Here is a 22607-nt window from a genome sequence, read left to right on the forward strand (position 1 = left end):
AAGGCATGACAGTAACAGGAACAACTGATCAACGGTACAATTAACCCAAATAAAGAATGCAATGTCAGCAAGAAGTTTGAGTAAAAAGAGTGATTTGATTTGTGATCTGTCTTTAGTCATTAAAGATACTTAGAAGGCTTCTTTTTTGACATGTTCAGTCTTCCTTTCTCCCTGACGCTTGGCCATTGTTCTCTTCGTTCTTTGGTTGTTTCACTGCAGGCTCAGGCTGGTGAACACTCTATGAATACAGCTTGTGTTCAGGTCTCCATCGTGACCTTATCCTGTGAGATTTTTTGAAGTTTCTATCTTAATCTAAACTTTGAAAACAATTTCATTTAGTTGTCTTCACAGAAATGAACAAAGTGCTGAGATATATTCCTACTCTATAACTTAAAAAAAAAAAGATTTATTACAGCCCATAAAACCAAGAACCCCCTGAGAAGCTTTAGCAACAGCCAGTGGGCGTCGGGACCTCACAATGGAACTAGAACAAATGAACATGATTACCATAAAAGGACAAACTTTCCTTCTAAAGAGAGGATCTAATGCCTCTTCCACAAAGGCAGGAAATTGTTAAAACAGGGATTTTAACCTTAAAAAACCTACCATCCACACCAGCACTGTTTTAAAAAAAAAAAATCTCTGTGCATATGAAAATGCAAAAGCACGACTGAAGCGCTGCCAAGAGCACACCAAACCAACAACCCTGACCTTAGAGCCAAGCTGGCCAACCAAAAACCTGCAAACAAGAGGTCACACCTTCACCATAGCAGGATTCATGAATTCGTGTCCAGTTTTCATCTAAAACAGCAATGTTGGTGGGGGTCTTTGTCGTGGGAGTGTTGGATTATGTAGCAGTGACCTCTGTGCTGCGTTTCTCCTCCTCAATAAAAGAATATACAGAGCAAACATAGACAGAGAAGTGTGAGTGCGTGTGTCTAAACGTGCATATGTTCACGTGGGTTTTGTCATGTTGTTGCTTGTGTGGGTCAGGTACGAAAGGGTTAACAGCATGATCATAGTTTGACTGATGCTTGACCTGAAGTTAAGCAAACAAAGGATTGTGCACAGGCATCAGTGAATAAGAAGGTATAGAAAGAACCTGACAGAGTCGGCCTGTGATCTGCAAAAATAAGTCAATCAAGCAGCCCTATCTGCAGGTATGTTTCCTGTGTGCTCAGTCAGACACAGTGACATCTACTTGGAAGAAGAGTATCAGCATGTAGCTACAAGATTTTCTCTGGGCTTAGTGGAACACTGATAGACAGGTAGAAGACAGGGAGGGGGGGGGGGGAAGAGTGCCAAGGAAGAAATTTAGAAAAGCAAGTGAAATGACTACAAATAAGAATAGAAGGGATGAAAAAAAGAAAGGGAGAAGAGTCAGAGAGGCTGTCCTCTTGGTGTGAAAGAGCCTAGTGTATGAGAAGGGCCATGCAGGAAAGGGGGAGGATAAGGGTGATGAGGGAGAAAAGAAAGTTAAGAGAACGAGACTGTTTGAAGCAAAGGAGAACAGAGACAGCCTTCATGGCTGAGCTGGTGAAAGGGCTGCCCTCTCAACCCTGTGCTCTGAAGCAACCGTGTGGAAGTGTGGGGAAACAGACACACACACACACACACACACACACACACACACACACACACACACACACACACACACACACACACACACACACACACACACGCTGCCCGGCAGAATCCCCTTTTGCGCTCGTCTTTCCAGCTGAGGAGCTGTAGCCTGTGGTTGTTTGCTCAGGATGTAGCACCTAGCATACCTGGGATAGCTGACTGACCAGGAAACACTGCAGACGGCCAAAACAAGGGTTCACACACTTGTTCCCCATTACACACACCACACACTTCAGCTCTGGGTAGCTTTGAAGGTGGAAAAAGTCACTCAGACACTGTGGAGCTACTTCAATTTGCATATGGGTTACTGGATAAGGATCAGCCATGCTTTCCTATGCTGGGCAGGCATTTTTTATCATGTGACCACAGTATTTCCTGTATTTAAAAGAAGGCTACCTTTCCTTGAAGGCTTTTTCACCCATCTCACGAGCTGCCCTGCGGACTTCCTCTGGAACGGCATCTTTCTCAGCCTGGGAAACCTGGTAGACCTTGTGCCCTGCATCCAGCCGGTAAGGGCCCCCTTTCCCACCTAGTCCTGCTGTGTCTCTGCCACCTGCAAACAAACACCTTTTTAGAGATGAACCAATCACAGCTGTTGAAGACACTTTAGACAACCCATAACGGATTTCAAACCATTCATTTAAGTCAGTTTCTATTAACTCAGTAATTGTTAAAACGATTGTTGAAACATTAATTGGGACTATTAACAAATGTTTCCTTATAGATTGAGAGAAAGAAAGAAAGAAAGAAAGAAAGAAAGAAAGTAAAGGAGTCATTACATCTTCAAATTGCTTGTTTTGTCTGACAAAGAGTCCAATAAGCACTCGCTGTGGGAAGACAGCACATCAGTTATAGTGAAGTGTGTGAAAATTGTTAGCACAGATTATCAGCACTTGGTGAATGGATGGAATTTGTTCCTGATCGAGCAGGAAAGACTGGCTACCTGTGCCTCCTGCCCACTGGTTTCCCCCAACATGAGGACTGTTGGTGGCGTCGATCTTGCCGTGTTTTGGGGCAGTGACATCCAGGCCGCTGTCCCTCTGGATGGTAATCTAAAAGGAGAGCAGAGAGAGAGATGCCATATGGGTCAGTTTTAAAACATTCTGCAAATATACAGGTGCAGACTCTCATACATCTGTGCAAGTGCTCTGAGCCTCTGAAGTCAGCCCTAAACAACAGATGTCCAAGCTTATAGGGGTTAAAGGGCTGCTTCAGTTCCAACGCGTCACTAATCTTATATTTTCTAGTTATAGCTCCTGCTATACATTAAAAGCTTGAAAATGTTTACAGACCACTGCATTCTGATGTCATCTCGAGGATGATCCACGCAATTGCTGGTTGTTAGAGTAAGAGAAGCATTCATTGTCTCCCATGGGAGAAATTTGTCTGGGTACTGAGAGATCACAGTGACCTAGCACACATTTACAATCAACTAAAGTACAGAGCCAGATCTCCACATCCACCAAGAATACTGCACAATGTCCTCCACCCCTACAGTTTTCATCTGGATACTAAATAAATGTCAGACTGTGCCAGTATTTTCCCTTTTAGATGCTTCTGAGCTGTTGCACTAAGCATTTCTGCATTTCATAAAGATGATATGTACATATACATTGTGTTAGGCTAACCAATTATTGAACGATGTTGCAAAACACTCGGGGAAACCAGAGCATAGTCTCAAAACACAGCCTGGGAAAGCAGGTACTCACACTGTGCCTCTAATAGAGACACACATATTGGATTGTGCTTTCTACTTTTCCAAGTTCACACAACTTGGAATGTCCTCTTTGTGTTAACTTCCTGATGCACTGAATTAGCATGTGAGACAGCCATCAAAAGCCCAAACAGCTCGCTACCTATCGCACAGTCAAAGCACTAAGAGAATGGACCTTCTGTCACTAAGGTCTGAGGTTTTGGCAGGATGGACAGATTAGGCTCTGTCTCTCTCTGCTGGAGGGGGGATGGAGAGGGAAGGAGTGGAGACACAGAGGGGTTAAAGCATTGGATTTTTAGGTCCATCTCAATGGTACCATCAATGCCAAAATCAGCATGCTGGCTCTCACACTGAGGAGAGCAGCCAGATGGATTCTGGCATGCATGAAGGAGAGAGAGAGGAAGGGCAGTTTAATGGGAGACTCAGTGCATCCCCGGTAGATCAGCTGCATTCTCACATACTGCAGGAATTTGAACAGCATCTCTGGGGATGAGGTTTTGTTGTGTGGAGAGCTGTGTGTGTGTGTGAGTTATTATTTTACTGTTTTTGATTTTGGCTTGGTTTGTCATGGTCTGTGCAGTTGAACAGAGACTTATCTAGAGGGAGCAGCAGTGCAGCTGAGGAGGACCCACCTCTCCCTCCGCTGAGCCACTGTCCACACCTCAAACTGACAGCGGAGCTCAGGTACCGCTCTCACATCTACATGAAGCTGCTGCCTCAGCAGAGCTGTCTATATTTAGTACAGATTAGGAGGGTCAGTCTGATGTAAACCATGGCAGATTACCAGGACAGGATAACAGCCATTGTGGAAACCAGCTCACACAGTGGACCTACTGTACACAACACCATTCAACTGTGTACTGTATGTTTTATTGTTCAAGCAGATTCACTCTAAATTTAGAAATTAAAAACATTTCCTGAGAGACCATCCACACCGTGCTGCAGTTTTCTAACATCATAGATAACAATGATGAAATAAAAACACAAATACAACAAAACATTCCAAACCTGAATTGAGCATCAACATAAGGAGGAATTAGAGGCTGACCAATACTCTAACTATACGATTTAATGCCATCCCATCAATACATCTGCAACTAATTCCACAATATGATGTCATTTTTTAATTGAACTATAGTGGTGATGTTGTACTGGGCTTCGTTATATTGAGAGGTGTTTCTAATTTTTCATGTTTGGATGTGGGGAAGATAAAACATAAGAAACACAGCACATAACGTTCAACACCACTGCAAACTACAGCCCCAATGACTTAAACGTCTTATTAAAATGGCCTTCGTAAAGGCTGAGCTGAAATACATTACAGGTGTCTAATAAAGTGGCCACTGAGCGTATGTCAGCCATAAAGTATTAAGAAATCACAAGAGAAATAAAGATACAGAGTATGAGAGAGGATTTACAAACATGGTGCCACATCATGACATCATCTGTCAACCAGAGCGCACAAAGCACTTCATCTTCCAACTGGTTTTAGTAATCAGCAGGGTCTCAAACAGTGAAGAACCTCAGGAAGCGCGGTGATGATGCAATGATGAACCAATGTTAACTTGAGTAACCAGAGACAGCTTGGTGCTGCAGCTCTGCGGTGAGGTAACGGGTCAGAGGTTTGAGCCACAGCTCACCTTCAGGAGCTCACCTCTGCAATGTGACTGATCTCTGATTACACACTAATGCATGGGAGGGGGTGTCACATACTGAATACAGCAAAAAACAGCAACTGAGCATGAGCTTTGCTGCACGCAGGCATGTGTGTGTGTGTCACATTACGATGTCCCAGCAGGGATGCTGACAGCAGGACCTTCAGTTTCACAAACTACATGAGACAGGACAAAGATGAATTACAGACTCAACATGGCTGTTTCATGAGCATAACATTTTCTGGAAGAGTCACTTGTGTCTATGTTCAGTAGCATTGGGGATATCCTTTAAAGAAAAAACTGAAACGGGGGAGCACACTTCAGGACCCAGCGTGCTTCTCACTCCACCACTTCAACAATTCAGTCACTCTCACTTAAATCTGATCCGAGCACACACACAGCCCTGTTAAAGCACATTGACCAGAGATGTTGAGGGTTAAACCCTTCATCAATAATGCCATGAGATGTTTTTTTTTAAAATTTAGTCATTATAAAATATTCAGTCATGAATACTTTAAATTTTTTCTTGATTTGACGTGAAGTTTTCAGGGTCTTTAAGCGTCTCCTTAAATGACCTCTGGATGTTCGAAAGCTTAGATTGTTGAGCAGAAGGGAATCACCTTCTTCTTGAGATAAAGTCTCACTAATGTTGTTCATGACAGGCTATGGTGTAAATATCTCATTTTACTTCTAATTTGTGCTTTGATGGCAATTTTGAAAATGAAACTTCAAAAAGTTTAATTCTGGGAGTGTTTGGGTGGTAAAGTCACACATTGTTTAGATGAAGCAAGTGAAAACTACTCGTTACTACTGGTCCTAGTGGTGAACATAAGCTATCCCTGAGACAGAGAGGCAGAAAGAAAGAAAGAAAGAGAGGTGAAGGGAGTGTGGGGTGGACGTTGCAGTTGAGAAAGCTGAACTTTTCTGACTGTGGGAATCAATGTTTCCACCACACCCTCTTCTCTCAATGACTTTTTTCCCCTCCCCTTCTTTTCTTCACCCAGTGTCTATCTCTCTGTCTCTCATCTGCAGTCCACGCCTTGACTTGTAGGATTAATAGCCTCATAAATTTCTGATTTTCCCTTTAGACGCCTAAAGACAGAATGATTTAGGAGTAATGGCATCTGTGTGTGTGCGCTTCAGTTCACTTTTGTGTGCTTTTTTCTGAGTAAATGTGTGCCCATGTGAGAACTTGGATGCACACTAGTGTGTGTTGGTATAAAAGCATGCCCGTACATGAATGTGTATGTGATGTGGAAACAAGACCGACTGTACAGCTCAACAGTTAACATGCTATTTGTCCCGAATGTTATTTGCACAGTTAACTACTGCTGTTTGCAGATTGTGGCACAAGTCTGCAAGGCACGCTGCAGACGATATGAACTTCAAGGAGCAAGTGCTTATGAGTGGAAGTGATAAGATAGCTTTAGTGGCACAACGGCAAGGAGGGAAAAAGTTGGCACGCAGCAAACCAGAAGAGTAAAGAAAAGAAACACTCAGACAGTGACATACGGGATGGATGGTGAAACAACCATACTGGACAACTGAGTGTCAGGTTAAGTGACAGGATATAGAGGAGTGAACTGCTATGAATGTGGTGATATTATGTTGGATACCTGCAAACATCAGAAGCACCACTTATACAAAAGACAGTCACTCACTCACTCTGCACACACACACACACACAGTGCACAGAGTGTGATGAAGGCAATGGCCTTTTCATAAAAACAAGGTATTTGACAAGTAATGCACATGTGCCATATGCAAACAGGTAAGTTCATATGGAACAGGTGTGTGAACATGTTGGAAAGTAGATCATCTGTGAGCAGATATACAGAGAAATCTGTCTGTGTATCTATGCTTACACACAGTAGAGCTGTATGTCATTCCAGTGAGCCAACACAGAGCACAGGGAGAGTCTGTCTGAGTCTGACCTACAGGGGACTCAAGGTGTCCCATCAAGGTGTCCCTCAGTACTGAGGAGTCTAGGCCAGAGAGAAGGCCCATGTGTGCTCTGCAGGTGTGGAGGTGTATGGGAGAGTGTGTGTTTTAATAAATTCATTCTCAGTCAAAGTGTTCTCAGTGTGCGTCATTGTTGGCTCAGTGAGCAGGAAAATACACCACTGGAGTCACAGAAACACAGAATGACCCAAAAACAGAATAATCACCTGGATAACATCATCTTTTTTCTGGAGCAAATATGGAAAATGGTGAAGACTGACACAAATAATTCTTTTTACTTTCCCTTCACTCATTCCTAAAATACGCTTGGAGTTTGCTCTTTCTACTTGCACTACTACTTTCACATAAAAGATGCTTATCTTATGTAAAATGTGTATTACATCTTTGATGATGACAGACAAAACAGTCACTCATCTGAATCATCCAAATTCATGATGATGATCATCATCTTTTTGATATCCTCATTTCATACACCCTACAACACAACACAGTGGAAAACTTAAATAAAACAAAATGTGATCATTTGGCAATCCTTTCTGACATATGCTCAACTGAAAACATTACTTACAGTATTTAATGTTTGACCTCATTAGCTTCAAACAAGTTGGGACAGGAGCAACTAAAGACTGGGAAAGATGTGGAATGCTCCAAAAACACCCGTTTGGAACATTCCACAGGTAAACAGGTTCATTGGTAACAGGTGATAGTATCGGGATTGGCTATGAAAGGGGCATCCTGGGAAGACTCAGTCATTCACAAGCAAGGATGAAGAGAGGTTCACCGCTTTGTGAACACGTGATTGGATAAAGGAGATTACTGCATGGACTCAGGAACACTTTGTGAAACTGTTGTTGTCAAACATAGTTCATTTGCAAATGACCGCATCCTGTTTTTCATTACGTTTCACACAGCACTGCAGCTTTTTTTACATCACGGTTGTACATCTGGAAGACTACACTGTCTAAAGAACTTGTCTGCCTGTGTTGTGCATGTGGACGCCTTAACAAAGATTTCTCAGTTTGACGGTCTGAATGTTAATGACCCACAACAAAGGTCAAACATGTTGCATCATCAGCACAATGTCCAGCCATTCATACACACCCACCCCGGGTACAGCGGGTCATACATTTCTGGACTAGAAACAGCCTGGGTAACATACAATCAGGAATGTTTTGGCAGCTACTCTGCCAGAGCGAGGCAGGCATGCAGAGTGATGTCCAGCTGAAACTGTGCTCACAGCACTTATTTTTAAAGTAGTACTGCCGCTCAGTGGTGTTGAGAGAGACTGCAGGCTGCAAGAATTTCTATCCGTTACCCAATTCTCTCATCTTTGTAACAATGCATTGAAGTACCCAAGAAGATTTCCAAACCAAGATGTGATGTTACCTGCACAGGTCTGCCATCCTCCGTCCCAATCATGTTCCTCCACTCCATCAGTGATCGCTGCAGGGCGTCCAATCCCGTCTCCCAGAGCCGGACATACCCACCCATATCCACTGTGACCACACCTCCAGAACCGAGGGGAGCCATTAGCACATCAGACTCGGACACTTTGGATAGCCAGCTGGTGTAAGGTGACACGGTCATTGACCTGCCAGTCACAAACATGTGGGAGAGTGGAGACACAAGCTGTCACTTAGAGAGGTCATCACGACTTTCAATAGATTTGACACTGAAACTTTCCTCGGATGTATGAATTATGCTATCAGTCAAACAATAGTTAGTCATGAAACAGTTTTTCCTGGATCAACACCTCATGTGTGTCTTTCTGATGTTTACCCTGATAGAAAAGTCTCCCCAACTTGGCAAAAATACACAGAGGTTGCCCATTTCAATTTTTTGTGCAAATTATTATATGTCAGCATAAAAGCTGATTTATACACATTTCACACTTTGGTGATACATAAGAATTCAATCACACAGATCATCAGAGTTTAAAATCATAATGTTAGCAAAACATATGGAGACAATTCCTATTTTTCAATGCAATCCTGTCTCTGACCACTAGCTGGCGCTAGAGGACACAAAATGGCGTTCCTGTTATACTGGAACTGTACATGTATTGCAGTGGAGGACACAGTACGAACCAGGTGTGTTGTGCTCACCTTGGAACAGGAATGTATTTGATTTTTTTGGAGTTCAGATCAGTCACCTCCAGGTATGCTGCTGTCATTGGAGGTGTGACATCTGAGTGACCCACAAGAAAACAGGTGTTTACACGCTGAATACGTTCTCTGTTCGAATTCTGTGCTGTGAACAACACTTGCTCTGAGCTCATTTCATCTGAACTCTGACCTTTGGGGTAGACCTCCTTCAGGGGCACCTTGCTGGGTGGAAGGGCCCGGACCACCTGATTGGCTGACAGAAGACTGACGCAATTGTCCCGTTTGGCTGGGCTGGACCGAAGCCCACCTCTAAGGAACATGTGAGCCCCACTCTCACCGCTCTTCATCACTGACAGATCGACAGGCCTCTTAAAGCTGTACACCTCATTAGGAGACTGGACAAGAAAAGAAATACAGAGGAAAACATTGCTATTTACACATCAAGCACACGGTTGTATAGCCTAGCTACGAGCCCATTAATATTCATCAGTTCAGCTCTAGCATCGGCACTGGAGTGCCTCATTCAACAAAGCTCTCATGCTCTTATTCATGCTTTCATTCACGTTCTTCACCCATTTAATTTCTCTCAGGCATACATTAGGCTGACAACAGGGACTTATTGAATGGGTCACCACTCCACTGTATGCTTAACACCATATCTACAGTCTGCCCTGTTATGATTCTTTGAAATGCCTGGGGATACTACAGTATGTAAACAAAGTGAGAGCAAGTAAATTCCACAACAAAGCACACAACAATGTCCCAGCTTCCTGCAGGGCAACAAGGTTTAACACTAAATTAGCTTGCCACACTTCAAGAACTCCTCCTTAAGCTGGAATGGAAAACTTAACATTTTGGTAGCCTTTAATTATAATAACCTTTTAGAAGTTTGAACTTGAACAGCACTGAAAACATGGAATGTAATAGTAGTGAACTGCAAACATCTCGTATTCCTCTCTATAGATAAAGAGGTCTCTTCCCTTTGTACAGAGAAGATACTGCACGAGCGGTCATACCAGAAACCTGAAATGGACATGAAAATTGCACAGAAAAAATGATGTCTAGTGCAGCTTTAATACAAAAATATCCTCAAATATTGTCCCAAATATTACTTCACAATTTCTCTCTTACCACAAGGTCTGGGAAGCCCACAACGACCCGTGCAAAGGAGCCACTGTCGGCCAGTATACGGTTAGGTGAGACAATCTTTTGGTCCAGAGCAGCGCTGAGGTTCTCATTGGGTAGCTGGTCACATGACAACATCTGTGGTACGGACACCTCAGCTGGGATGGCGGGAGTGAAGCAGCCGAACAGGGCATGATGGAACAGAGAAAGAAGCCAGAAAGGAAAAGTCAGGATTATTACATCAATGAGCTCACTGCAGAGACTCATTATAGCTCGTATATTTCTTCTGTAGATCACAATAAAGATCACCGTCCTCAGTTAGGTCTACAGTTATTACAGTGACTCATGACCATGGTGGACTGATTCAGTCTTGATAGTTAAATATTACTCATGACATCATATTTTGTTCTCATTAACTGTGACGTGCAGTGGAATATTGATTGAATCCATTGTGTAGTTCACTTCATATGTTTGGTTTGACTTTGCTACGAGGTCTTGTCAAGGCAGACACATGGCTCCCTGGGGCACCAGTTTATTTCTTTGTGTGTCCGGCTGCCTGCTTTTGTTGAAAGAGTTGACATAATGTCTTTAATAAGAAGTGCTGGGCTGCACATAAAAGCCCAGTTAACCTTTGTAAAGAGCGGTTGAATGTCCGTATCATTCTGTATACCTGCGCTGGCTCCATGGCCTGAGCTTACTGAGTCTTCACTGATGCTGTGGAGCTGACACACTCCAGAGTCTTCAGCTGCCATATGCATGGGCTTAGTCAGCAGGAACTTCCTATTCAGAGGCACGTATAATATTCCATATTATAAATAAATCCTGATTTCACAATCCTCAGAAAGATTTGATGAATCGGTCCCTTACGTACTTGTTGGTGTTGCTCTCCAGCAGTAGCCAGCGATCCTCTGCCACGAGGAAGACAGACTTCAGGTTGATGGGAAGGGAGATGGAGTGAACCCGGCCCTCCAGCACATCCAGCACATCCAGTTGGTTGCTGCACACACCAGCACACAGATCAGCGATTAACACCATCATATGACTGAGAGCGTGCTGTGCTGCTTGACAGTGTTGTGGATCAGGTGGTTCAGATCAGTAGCTTACCCGTCCTCCTTATAGAAGAGGAGCCAGTTTTTGTGGGCAAAGTCACGACACATTTTATGCCCTCCCTGCAAACAACAATCAAAAGACACAACACATTAACTTCAGACACTTCTTTGGAATATTTTATTCAGGAGAAAATTCTGCACTCCTTGAAATGTAATCTGCAGCAACCTCCTGATAAACTAAAACTTCTGGACAGGATAATGCATTCCAGCTCATCACCGGAAACAAAAATGTTAATTATTAACAAGTTGAATGACTAGTGGAGCTGATTCCTGAGCATTCAAGAGCCACAAGCCAAATCAAATCTCTGAACACATTGAGACCTCTGACCTGTTGCTCCTTACTGCTCCACCAAGTCGAGGCTCTGGTGGGGGGCTGCTCACTGTCCGGAGACAACATGAGTCTCCGCACGGCGCCGGTTACCATGTCCAAATGGAGCACTGTGTTACTCTGGCAGAGAGACGAAGGGAAAGACAGGCAGAGAGTGGAGTGAAAACTGTGGAAGAACAAAATGCTAAAATCTGATAATTCCTATAAATTTTCTGTTGATTACTATGTTACTATGCAGGACTCATGCCTGTGGACATTTCTTTATCGTTTGATCTGTCTTGTGCATATGTTTCAGTATGAATCTCTAAAATGAGCACGTTGACACTCGTAATGCAGTTAGTAATTTCAGTTTTATACATAAAGGAAAGGTACAGCCAAATCCTGGAATGGTGCGTATCTCCACTGCCCTGCAATTCACACCAGTTAGACTGTCATTCTAAATTGGACTCAAGTGTGCCACCTCTCAAAACCTTGCACGCTGCATACACTGAATAATTTTGGAATAAGTGTTTGCGCTCCCACCACCAGCAGAGGGTGGTCTTCTCCAGGTAAAGCCCCCTTAATCTGAGCGCGGATGTCCAGTTACAGGCAACTAATGTGAACACCGCACTGCAAGTTCATCCAGTTCAATTTAGATAGACATATTGTCTGTATGTGCATCTTTCTTTGCATGCTTCCTACAGTTATATCAGATAAGGAAAAGGATATCTGTGTGTGTGCTTGTGGTGTGTATTGGATGAACTGTGCAAAAAGGCTTTCATTTGTGATGCACTAAGCTTCATCTTCAATTGAGTTTTATGAGAAGGAGCCACAGGGGAGTTGGCCTCAGCCCTGGCTGCCCTGCTTCACACTAATGGTTTCCTTATGGCCTCCCACTCCTGACACACACTACTGTACTGAAGACTGCAAACACATTTCCTGATTCTAAACATGCGCTGCCTTTAGGGGGAGCATGTACATGTTCGAGCACACTTGTGTGTCCTACATGTGTCTTCTGGCAGGCTGTGGTGTGTCTCTGTGTGGGTTTGTTGTATGTGTAGCTGTGTCTTTGAATTTGTGTTTGCATGTCCTTGAACGTAGCATTATCATGTTTGTGCATGCTCTCTTTTTTTCTACCTTAAGTATTTATTGAGATTTCACAGAGACATAAAGAGCAGCACAACTTGATCAACACAAAAAACAATACAAGCAAACAAAGAAATAACATTCAGATAAAAATAACAATGAAAAGTTGTCTGGAACTGTCAGTATTCATGCAAATATAGTTTAGGCATTCATTTAGTCTGTATCATGTCTCCGAAATGTTTCTTTAGAAATGTATTTTCTTTCACTTCAGTATGTGTAAACAAGTTTTTGTGTGAATGCCAAGTAGGACCTGCATTTGTTTTTGCGTATTTAAGTGTGTGCTGGTTTCCCTGACTTTCCTGGAAGGCCAGTGACCTGTGAATGAACTTTATGTTGTCTGGGCCTCTTCATTTTTAGACAGACGAAACATGATCCATCACAGACGTATTTTTAGAAGTCCTCCTCTTGCCTAATATACACCAGCTGTACAAGTGTTCTGGTTGGAGAAATGGCTTACATGCATTGTTCTTGTCTTACACTCTGCTGTCATAGGCCAGGATCTAATGGGGTTGGAGAGGTTCAACAGCAAACAACCACTGACAGCCAATCATTTAAAGACACTCTGACAGACGTGTGCACAGCTATTTAAATCTGTGAGGAATCTGTGGTTGTCCTCCAAAAAAAGTTTAAATACCAGTGTTGCGTCAGTGTCTTGTTACATGTTAAACTTGTCAGTAAACAAGGACATCAGACTAAAGGACACCGGACTAAAATTCCTCTGTGATCACTCACAGTCAGTGTGTAAGTGTATAATTGTCTTTATATTTACAAATTCTCTATCGCTCCACGTTGTTCTTGCATGGTGTCCACATACCTTACAATTAAAACTGACATTTCCAACACGTATACATACAGTGTTGAAGGCGTCTACATTTTTGTCATTAAGCATATTTCTAATGGGGATATTGAAATGAATTTTTTGACAGATGTCAGTAACCACCCAAGTAATCCACAAACACAAAGAATTCAAAACAAATAAGCCCATAAATTAAGTTATGCGAAATAAAGTGGAATGACACAGACAAGAAGTGTTGAACACACAAACTGAAAATGATTCAATACTTGGTAGAAAAGCCTTTGTTGGTAATGACAGCTTCAAGACGCCTCCTGTGTGAAGAAACTAGCCGCATGCATTGCTCAGGCGTGATTTTGGCCCATTCTTCCACACAAGCTCTCTTCAAATCTTGAATGCTCCTCTGCTATGAACTCTGATCTGCAGTTCTTTCCATAGATTTTCAATCAGATTTAAGTCAGCTGACAGACTGGGCCACTCTAGCAGCTTTATTTTCTTTCTCTGAAACAATTGAGTTTGGCTGTGTGTTTGGGATCACTGTCTTGCTGAAACGTCCACCCTCGCTTAAGCTTCAGCATCCTGGTGGATGGCAGCAGATTATCTTCAAGAATATCTGTGTACATTTCTCCATTCATTCTTCCTTCAACTAAATGAAGTCTGGCAGTACCATGTGCTGTAAAACAACCCCACACCATGATGTTCCCACTTCCAAACCTCACTGTTGGGGTGGTGTTTTTGGAGTGATGTGCAGTGCCAGTTCTCCTCCAAACATGGTGTGTGCTGTGACATCCAGAAAGTTCAATTTTGGTCTCATCTGACCAGACTATATTCTCCCAGGATTTCATCAGCTTGTCCAAATGTTGTGCAGCAAACTTCAAACTGCTCGTTCCAGGTCTTTCTGAAGCTCTCAGCGAGTGGTCCTTGGCTCTTGGACAATTCTTCATGTTATTCTTTTGAGTCCTCTGACAGAAATCTTGTGAGGAGCACCTGGTTGTGGCTTGTTTAAGGTGAAATGATGTTCTTTCCACTTCTGGATAACGGCCCCAACAGTGCTCACTGGAACGTTCGAAGTTTAGAAATTTGCCATCACTGTGTTTTGCAACAATGAGGTTGTGAAGGTCTTGTGAGAGCTCTTTGCTTTTACCCATCATGAGATGTTTCTTGTGAGACACCTTGGTAATGAGAACCCTTTTTATAGGCCATCAGTGAGGACTAAACCAGCTGATATTCATTTGCGCTGATAGGGGGCAGGATTGCATTCTAAATACTGACAGATTTCAGTTGCCTCCTTGGCTTCCCATGCCTTTTTGCACCTCCTGTTCTTCATGTGTTCAATACTTCTTGCATGTGTCATTTTACTTTATTTCACATAACTTCATTTATGGACTTGTTTTGATTTCTTTGTGTTTGTGGATTACCTCCCTGCTGTATGCCCTCATGTCCACTATCACATTCACCTCAACTATAAAGCAGCAACCGTATTCTCTTTTCAGTATCTTTCCTGAGTGATTACTTCATCTCTGGTTCTCCCTACTGCCTTAAAAGTTTTTGACCACGGGGAGCTCTGTAGATCAATGTTTCTGTGCATGTACATATTTATCACATTTATCTGCAGAGGGCTCAGTTAGTGGCCGTAATGTACTGTAAAAGGTTCTCCACTAAAAGATGAGAAGAAGAGGATTGCAAGAAAATAAACAATGCAGATTTCAAGCCAAAGGCTTTGCAACTGATGTTTATTGGGCTATAAGTACTAATTAAGCACAAGTGTTTAAAAGCTGCTAACACATTTGTATGTGCTGTATATAGAGAATTCTCTCAGTGGTGTAAATATTGTCACATACAAGATAAAAATGTGCACAAAGAAATCTAAATGATGCTTTTGGGGTTATTAGAAACCCTCTCCTGGTTTGGAAACTTACTGCTGCTGCAAAGCTGACTCCACCCTGTTGATGATGTCATCGCAAAAACTTACAAGTAGCCTGACCTAATATTAGAATTCATGCCCCCAATAGCTGGAGACCAGCTTTGACTCTCTATGACACGCTCCATGGTGTTAACAAGTTAGCTTGGGGTGCTACTGAGATATCCTAGCACAGAGCTATATCCCCTGACACACCTCCCACACCCCAAGAAGACGATTTTTAAATGGGCAGTAAGTGCAGTTCCTTGATCTTAAAGAATTCACACCATGAGTTTTGGTGAAAAATGTGTGATTTAAAAAAGATGTTTACAATGAAAAGTCTGCAGGGTACCTTTAATATGATCAACATCCTATTGACTGAATCTACTGTGAGACAGCAACATTTTCCCATGGGGGATTAAGAAATAACTGGGTCTTATGGAATCTGCTCAGTGTGATCACACAAACTTGTCTTTGTGTGCATGTGTGTGTCTGAGTGTGTGCCAACCTGCTCCTCGTGCAGCACCACCTGTCCATCCAGAGGACTCCCAAGAGGAGCAACAGTGACAAAGGGCTGCCAAACACCACTGATGGTCCTGGGGAAGACGTCGTAAAGCTCCATGCACTGAATGGACTCCCCGTGCTCCTTCATGGCGTACAGGGACACTGGGTTACACGTGGCCACGTACAGCACATCTTCAGAACAAAAACAGGGGGAATGTGGGAATGTAATTCATTCTGTATTGTAGTATGTCTGTTGATATTCAGCCATTTCAGTAGGTGGATCTCCTGGGTATTATATAAAAGTCACATGCAGTATGAGTGGCTGAATGGAAACATGTTTACGTTTTGCCATTGGCAGCTGATTTCGGTTCACCACTCTGTTTCTAATAGCAACCCCCTACTGACACGTTCCACAGCAGTGACAGATCTGTGACTGTGAACATATTGACAGGCATCTTGTATCGACTCACCAAAAGCCCTTGCTGGACAATTATCTGTGTATGCTCTGTTTCTTACAGCTGTTTTGTGACATTTTCGATATAAACTGTTAGTTTCCATGATTAGTGTAGTGCTGCCCATACTGGCTGTTATACTAACTGTCTCAGGCTGTGAAGTGTTGCAAACAACACATTTTAGATAACTGTTCTTTTACTTTTGGGCTAATTGTAACAGATTTCATTCTTTTTTACTCTTGCTGAGTCTATGTACTGTAAGTGTTTACTAAATGAACTACTGTGTTGTACATGCTACAGAGCACACTACACATCATGGCACTCCTGTAACATTGTCTGACTCACAATGGATCAATGCAGCAGAGGCAGAGATATCATCTTTTTTATACCAAGCATTCTTCTCCCTTGTCAAAATCTGGTGTGTACATGAGCTGCAATGCTGCTCAACAGTTCGGTCAGATTATGGTGTGCTATGCTGTTAGTGGCGAGTGCAGACTTGAGCCTCCAGCCTGCAGTGGAGATGACACTACTTCTACAAGTAGTGTTGGATAACTGTTTCCAGTGAAGGACATCCCTTGTCTTTGGCATGCATTGGAAGTGTGTTTAGCTCCCTGCAAAGCTGTGCACCTTTTCCACCATAGTGAGGGCAGAAGGCTTCTATTTTATCCATACATCTTAGATCATTCCTGTTATATACTTCATCCCCTAAATCCTCTAATATACCCCGAAATGACCACAAAACCTGAAACCAGAGAATGTATTATAGGACAGTGTTGATTGTGTGTGTGTGTGTGTGTGTGTGTGTGAATGTATACCATCTTTAGTGGTGACATCGCAGATGATGTTGACTTCATTCATGGGAATCTGCCAGTGAGCTTTCTCTTCGCTGAAACTCAAAGCCCTGCTTTCCTGTCTGTTGCAGGGGTAACTCTGAACACGTAGAAACACAGGACCCTGAAAACACAGCAGACACTGTTACAGTGCTGCACACATGTTGATGTTTAATGTGTACGATTAAGAGGAGATGAGATCACGCAGTGAATGTGACTCCTCCTTCGTACAGAGCAGCAGCTGTGGTCAGTTTAAATTCGTGTCAGTCACAATGGATCACAAAGCTGGCAACTTCTCACAATGGACAAAAATGATCAAAATTTCCATAGAAATCCCTAAAACCACTGCAATGCAGCATAAGCCACTCCTCAGTGGTGCATCCATATGATTGTATGTTCCAAGCAAGCAGTCATAGTTTTCCAATAATAGAGCAAATACACTGCTTCCAGCAGAGCTTCGACGCCTACAGAAGCATGAACACCTACCAGAGAGGAAGTATTTTTTAGCACAATATAGATTCTAGAAATGTTTTCATACTTTTTATTTGCTGTGAAAACTCACCACAAGAAGCATTAATCAAACCAACCTGATAACAGCCATTTTTAATGGCGTCCTAAACCTATAGCATTCATCTTCACCACATATGGGAGATGTGGGTCAACACACAGATGTACATGCTGCAAGTGAACTCTCAAGATTATGTAGGTGCATTTCCCTTGTGTGTTTACCTTGATGTCTATGGGGTGTGTCTCAGTGGGACAGAGCAGTTTCCGGCGAGCGTTACCACCCTGGTTTATTGTCCAGTACCCTGTCATCTTGACCTCTGGCAGGGGCAACCTGAAGATTAAAGGTCAAATGTTGATAACTGCCAGGTAACGGCTGAAAAACTGTGAACTCCTACGATGAAAAAAATCTATATTAAATTGTGAGGAACGATGCAAATTATTGCCGTGTGGTTTGTGTGTTTGTGTTTTTGATGTTGTTTCTGTGTTCTGATTTTCTATTTCAGAAATACCTGGTTTTTACTGTCACCATTTTGCACCCCCACTTACAGTAAAATTAATTCATGAGGAGGCCCACCACAAAATAATTTCAGATAGGTGTATTCTGTTCTGAGCAGGATTTCAACAACACAAAGGCTTGAATGCGACCCCACTGTCTCTACACAGGGGAAAGTCAAGACACTTGAGACAAATGTCTGTGTGTGTTTGTGAGTCCCTGCTTGTGTTGTTGTGTCTGGCCAGATGTTTACTGTTTACTGTCTTCCAATGAATCACTGGCTGTAGGTGGGCTACAAGATGCAAAAAAAAAATGTAGAAATTCCAAGAAGATAAAAGTGTTGGGGGACAGACAGTCCTCCAACCATAAATATTTCTGTGAATAGAAAAGCAATGCAATACGTAAGAGAAACTTTAGTTTCCATGTCCAAAATTGGAAGTCAAGAGACAAAATATTTGCTTTTATGTAAACAAGATGTTGTGGGATAGAAATTGCTCAAGACGAGCTTTAAAATCACAAAGCACTGACCCCAAAACATACAAAAGAGCCATTGAGCTTAGATGATGTAAGTGTAACCATAATGCAAAAGATCAACTATCCAGTCAGTTCTGCAACTGTTCAAGGAAAATATTTGTTTCTGCCCTGCTCTGTTCTCAAGCTTTTACTTGAGATACTTCTGAAATTGAATTCTGAATTGTATAAGTCAAAATAAAACCACAGGAGACAGAAGAAACAAATATTTTCCTTTATTTAAAAGACAAAGCTGTACATTATGAGACAATGTGGTGAATACTAGAATCTTATCTTTCCCATTGGAAAGGTGAGGTAATGTGAATGATCAGCTCTTAATTTACCACTTTATGAAGCACTGAGGAAACTTCATGGAAGCCTCAAAGTATGATCCAGTCTGAAACCAGTCATATGGCTAAAGACAACATCAGCCCATTTTAAGCATGTCAGGATTTCAGTTTGTGACAGATACTCTGAGAAAACATGTTCTGCTCACCAGCCTTTGGGAAGGTTCGTTTAAGGACAAAAAGTTACAACTGTTATATGAAATAAAGCCACTTCAGAGGGACAATTTTAGAGCCTTTGGAGGGTGAAAAAAGTTATTTGACCTCAATTCCAAAAAAAAGATGGGACCCATTTCCAATTAATGAACTATGTTTACTGGCAACAGTTGTAATTCAGAATAAGCACATATTTACAAAAATCAATGACACTGATGAGGTAAAACAATAAATACATTGTCTTTGTGCTGTTGAGAACATGTCATGGTATGAGAGGATTAGCAAATTATCACACTTGATTTAATTTATGTTTTACAGAGTGACCCAATTTCTTTGGAATCAGGGTCACAGACCTCAGCCTGCTCTAAAAATCTTAGTACAGTTTAGCTCATCCACTTATTATCAAAAGTGAAAACAGTCTGGTTGGACTTTAGCCGAGCTGTGGTTCTCCACTGGTGAAGCTTTGCAATGTCTTCAATTTAGTGAGATTCACAACATAGCCAGGCTGTCAAGTAATGTCCATTTATTATCCATCGGCCTTCTCTAATGCCTTTCTGACTGGTCTCTGGAACTGTGTGACACTGTCTGTGTGTTAGTCAGTCTGTCTGTGCATACATGTGCCTTTAGTGTGTGTGTGTGTGTGTGTGTGTGTGTGTGTGTGTGTGTGTGTGTGTGTCATCCTAGCGTCTTGTGCTCCTGATGCCTTACTCCTTAGCCAGTTTGACAGAGCTGGGCTTGGCTCCAATGGGAATCCCGTGCTTGTGCAGCGCTTCGATCAGAACCTCTCGCATGTCTTTGTTGTATGAGTCAAAATCGAAGACATTTCGCACCACGTTGGCCAAACCCTCCTCAGGGAATTTCTGTTGGGAGGCAAAGTAGAGAAGAAAATGAGGGAGGAAGGGGGGGATGGGTGGGAAAAGGAAGAGAAGAGGAAGCAGGAAGATAGAGAAGAGTGGAAGTAGGAGAGGGTCATTGGAAAAGGGAGGAGAAAGAGAGAGTGTGGACACGGAGAGAAAGGGGGAGAAGCAAAGGTGAAAAGGGTGGAGAAGAAACAAGGAAGGACAGGGAGAGGAATGAAAGGGAGATAAGAAAAAAAGATAAAAAACCAGGGAGGGTGTCAAGTGGGAAGGCCAAAAGGGAAAAAAAGAGAAGATATAGTGAAGACAGGTCCCAGAAAGAAGAAACATTAATGTGATTTATAAGTTCGCAACAAGGGTCAATGCAGGGACACAGTCTGGAATAAGACATGCTATCTGGAAGGTAACTCATCTCTCCACTCTCATCAGAACACCAGTATGATAAATGCAAAGAACAGCTGAAGCTGTTGCTCCCAGCCTTAGCTTTCATGTCTGTGACATCATGGGAGAGATACAAGTTTATAATGCCTCAATACATTTTCTGTGTTGGACAGTAGCTCCAGTGATACTTTGGTAAATATGTCAGAAATGAAAATAATAAAAATAAGAATAAAAACAGAGACAGAGGCTTTGCGTTAAACAGTAAAGAAAAATTAACAAAACAAACAAAATGTAGGGTAATATATGTAGATGACTGTGGGTGAGTCTATAAGCAAGTTGGAAGACAATACATATCACCTAAATGTCACAAAATATACCACATAAAGTTTTCCACACAGGTCTCACTTGGGCAAGTTGGAATTTGTGTGTGAATTAATGTCAGATATCATTCATGCTTTCTACAGATGAAAAGAAATAACAAATTTAAATGCACAGACTCATATCGCCCGTTAGACACACATCAGGAAAGATGTTACCCTAAAATATGATGAGAAGATTATTCAAAAGCAACATTAGAGCATCCAAACCAACTTTTTGGGTGATCCTGCAAAGCATTAAACTGTAGAAATCCTATTCCACTGAAGGACTGAATTGGAAAAGAAACAAAACATTTTTCAAGCATTTTCAGAGAGAGAGAGAAAGAGAAAGAGAGAGACAGATTTTTAGTTCCAGACCATATCATTGTTAGCATTTACTGGTAGGTTAGCTATCTATGGATATATGAAGCTTTTTCAAAGAAAGAGTGAGAATTCAGTGACAGTTTCCATCCATGTGTGTCCAGACTCATATAATATACATAGTGAAGACTTTGAAGGAATTAAATAAAAGGTATTCAGTGGATTTATTGGTGAAATGGGAGCTCTCACTATGCTGACATGTATGATTCCAGTGAATCATTTCCTGTGAGAAACATGCTGTCGTCACTTGGAGACTATTTTTGCAGAGGAGTACAGAGGACTGACAGAGAGCTTCATCGCATGGTGCAACAACAATCACAGCACCTCTACAGAGGTAGCTGAGCCCCCACTGTCTTCACTTCCTAGAAACACTCCTGCCTACATATAACAATGCATTTACACTGTTAGGCCTATAAATTGCTGCACAATCAATGACAGCGTCATCCCTAGTGGTTACAACTAAAACATAGATTCAATGTTAAGAGCACTTGGCTTTAATGATCTGATTCCCAGTTACCACAAAGGTACAATTATGGCCAAACGTGAAATGGTAATTAGGCTCTACACTGGCTATTACCTCAGAAGAAGCAATTTAGACTTCAACGAAGCTATCCTTTAACTGTCCCACTCTTGCACATGTCAATAGTGGTGGTGATTGATGATTGAACAGGGCGGCCAGTGGGGAAAACATTAGGGCTTGTAGTGCAAGCATGGATGGTTATTTCCCACTTCTAAGCCCTGTTCTTCTGGTCTGTTTTCTTCTCTTCTACTCTAGGTTAAATACCATTTCTAAAGATCTAAGACCAGAAGGATTTTTTTAAGAAAGTGTCACTTCAATAAATTAGAATAAATTAACTGTTTCCTATTGGAGTCTGCTTGGTAATTTCATCCAGATTTAACCTCAAGTAAGGGAGCACAAGGATCACATTCAGCATGAAATATTTTGCTTTGATGATGTCAGACTTCCACAGGACATAGATGTGAAACATGACCATATTTACTCATAACTATCTGCTAAGTTGGAAGGATGTTTAGTGGCGCAAATTTTTGGGTTCTGAGCAGTGAGGGAAGTGGAGAAACAAATCATGAAATGGGAGGGTGGAGGTTGAGAAAAACATAGATGAGGGTGGGGGTGCTTGACATTCAAAATTCAAATGGAATGCGGTGATATAGTGTAGCGAATATAATGTGATGCACTATAGATTGTATGTACAGTGGAGGACAAAGTATGAGTCAACACCGAAGTGCCAAAAGCTGCAGTTCCTCGAACGCCCATTTGTGGATGCTCCACAGCGAGTCAGTCCCCATATCAAAATGTCCAACTTTACAGCTCAAACAAACAGCCTGATGCAAATAACGGTTTTGCTCTCTGTAGTTAATTTCCCACTTCATGA

The 22607-nt window shown here is 42.1% G+C and overlaps 1 protein-coding gene across 3 annotated transcripts in view; it reads right to left on the bottom strand.

The window, feature by feature from the left end:
* vwa8 (von Willebrand factor A domain containing 8) overlaps window positions 1-22607 on the bottom strand; it is a 66696-nt gene that overhangs the window by 12101 nt on the left and 31988 nt on the right. For 2 of the 3 annotated variants that reach the window (XM_076746085.1, XM_076746084.1), the window contains exons 26-39: window positions 19947-20098; window positions 17958-18066; window positions 17214-17352; window positions 15951-16138; window positions 11625-11744; window positions 11292-11356; window positions 11059-11184; window positions 10858-10967; window positions 10194-10345; window positions 9253-9457; window positions 9063-9144; window positions 8344-8548; window positions 2570-2678; window positions 2023-2179 (exon numbers count right to left, since the gene is read on the bottom strand). In XM_076746085.1, the coding sequence (XP_076602200.1) occupies window positions 2023-2179; window positions 2570-2678; window positions 8344-8548; window positions 9063-9144; window positions 9253-9457; window positions 10194-10345; window positions 10858-10967; window positions 11059-11184; window positions 11292-11356; window positions 11625-11744; window positions 15951-16138; window positions 17214-17352; window positions 17958-18066; window positions 19947-20098 (1919 nt within the window). Of the gene's footprint in view, window positions 1-2022; window positions 2180-2569; window positions 2679-8343; window positions 8549-9062; window positions 9145-9252; window positions 9458-10193; window positions 10346-10857; window positions 10968-11058; window positions 11185-11291; window positions 11357-11624; window positions 11745-15950; window positions 16139-17213; window positions 17353-17957; window positions 18067-19750; window positions 19893-19922; window positions 20099-22607 lie in introns of those variants that run through there. The other variant, XM_076746086.1, reaches the window with a different exon arrangement.

The sequence above is a fragment of the Chaetodon auriga genome, chromosome 13, assembly GCF_051107435.1.
Source record: "Chaetodon auriga isolate fChaAug3 chromosome 13, fChaAug3.hap1, whole genome shotgun sequence".
Taxonomy (NCBI): Eukaryota; Metazoa; Chordata; class Actinopteri; order Chaetodontiformes; family Chaetodontidae; genus Chaetodon; species Chaetodon auriga.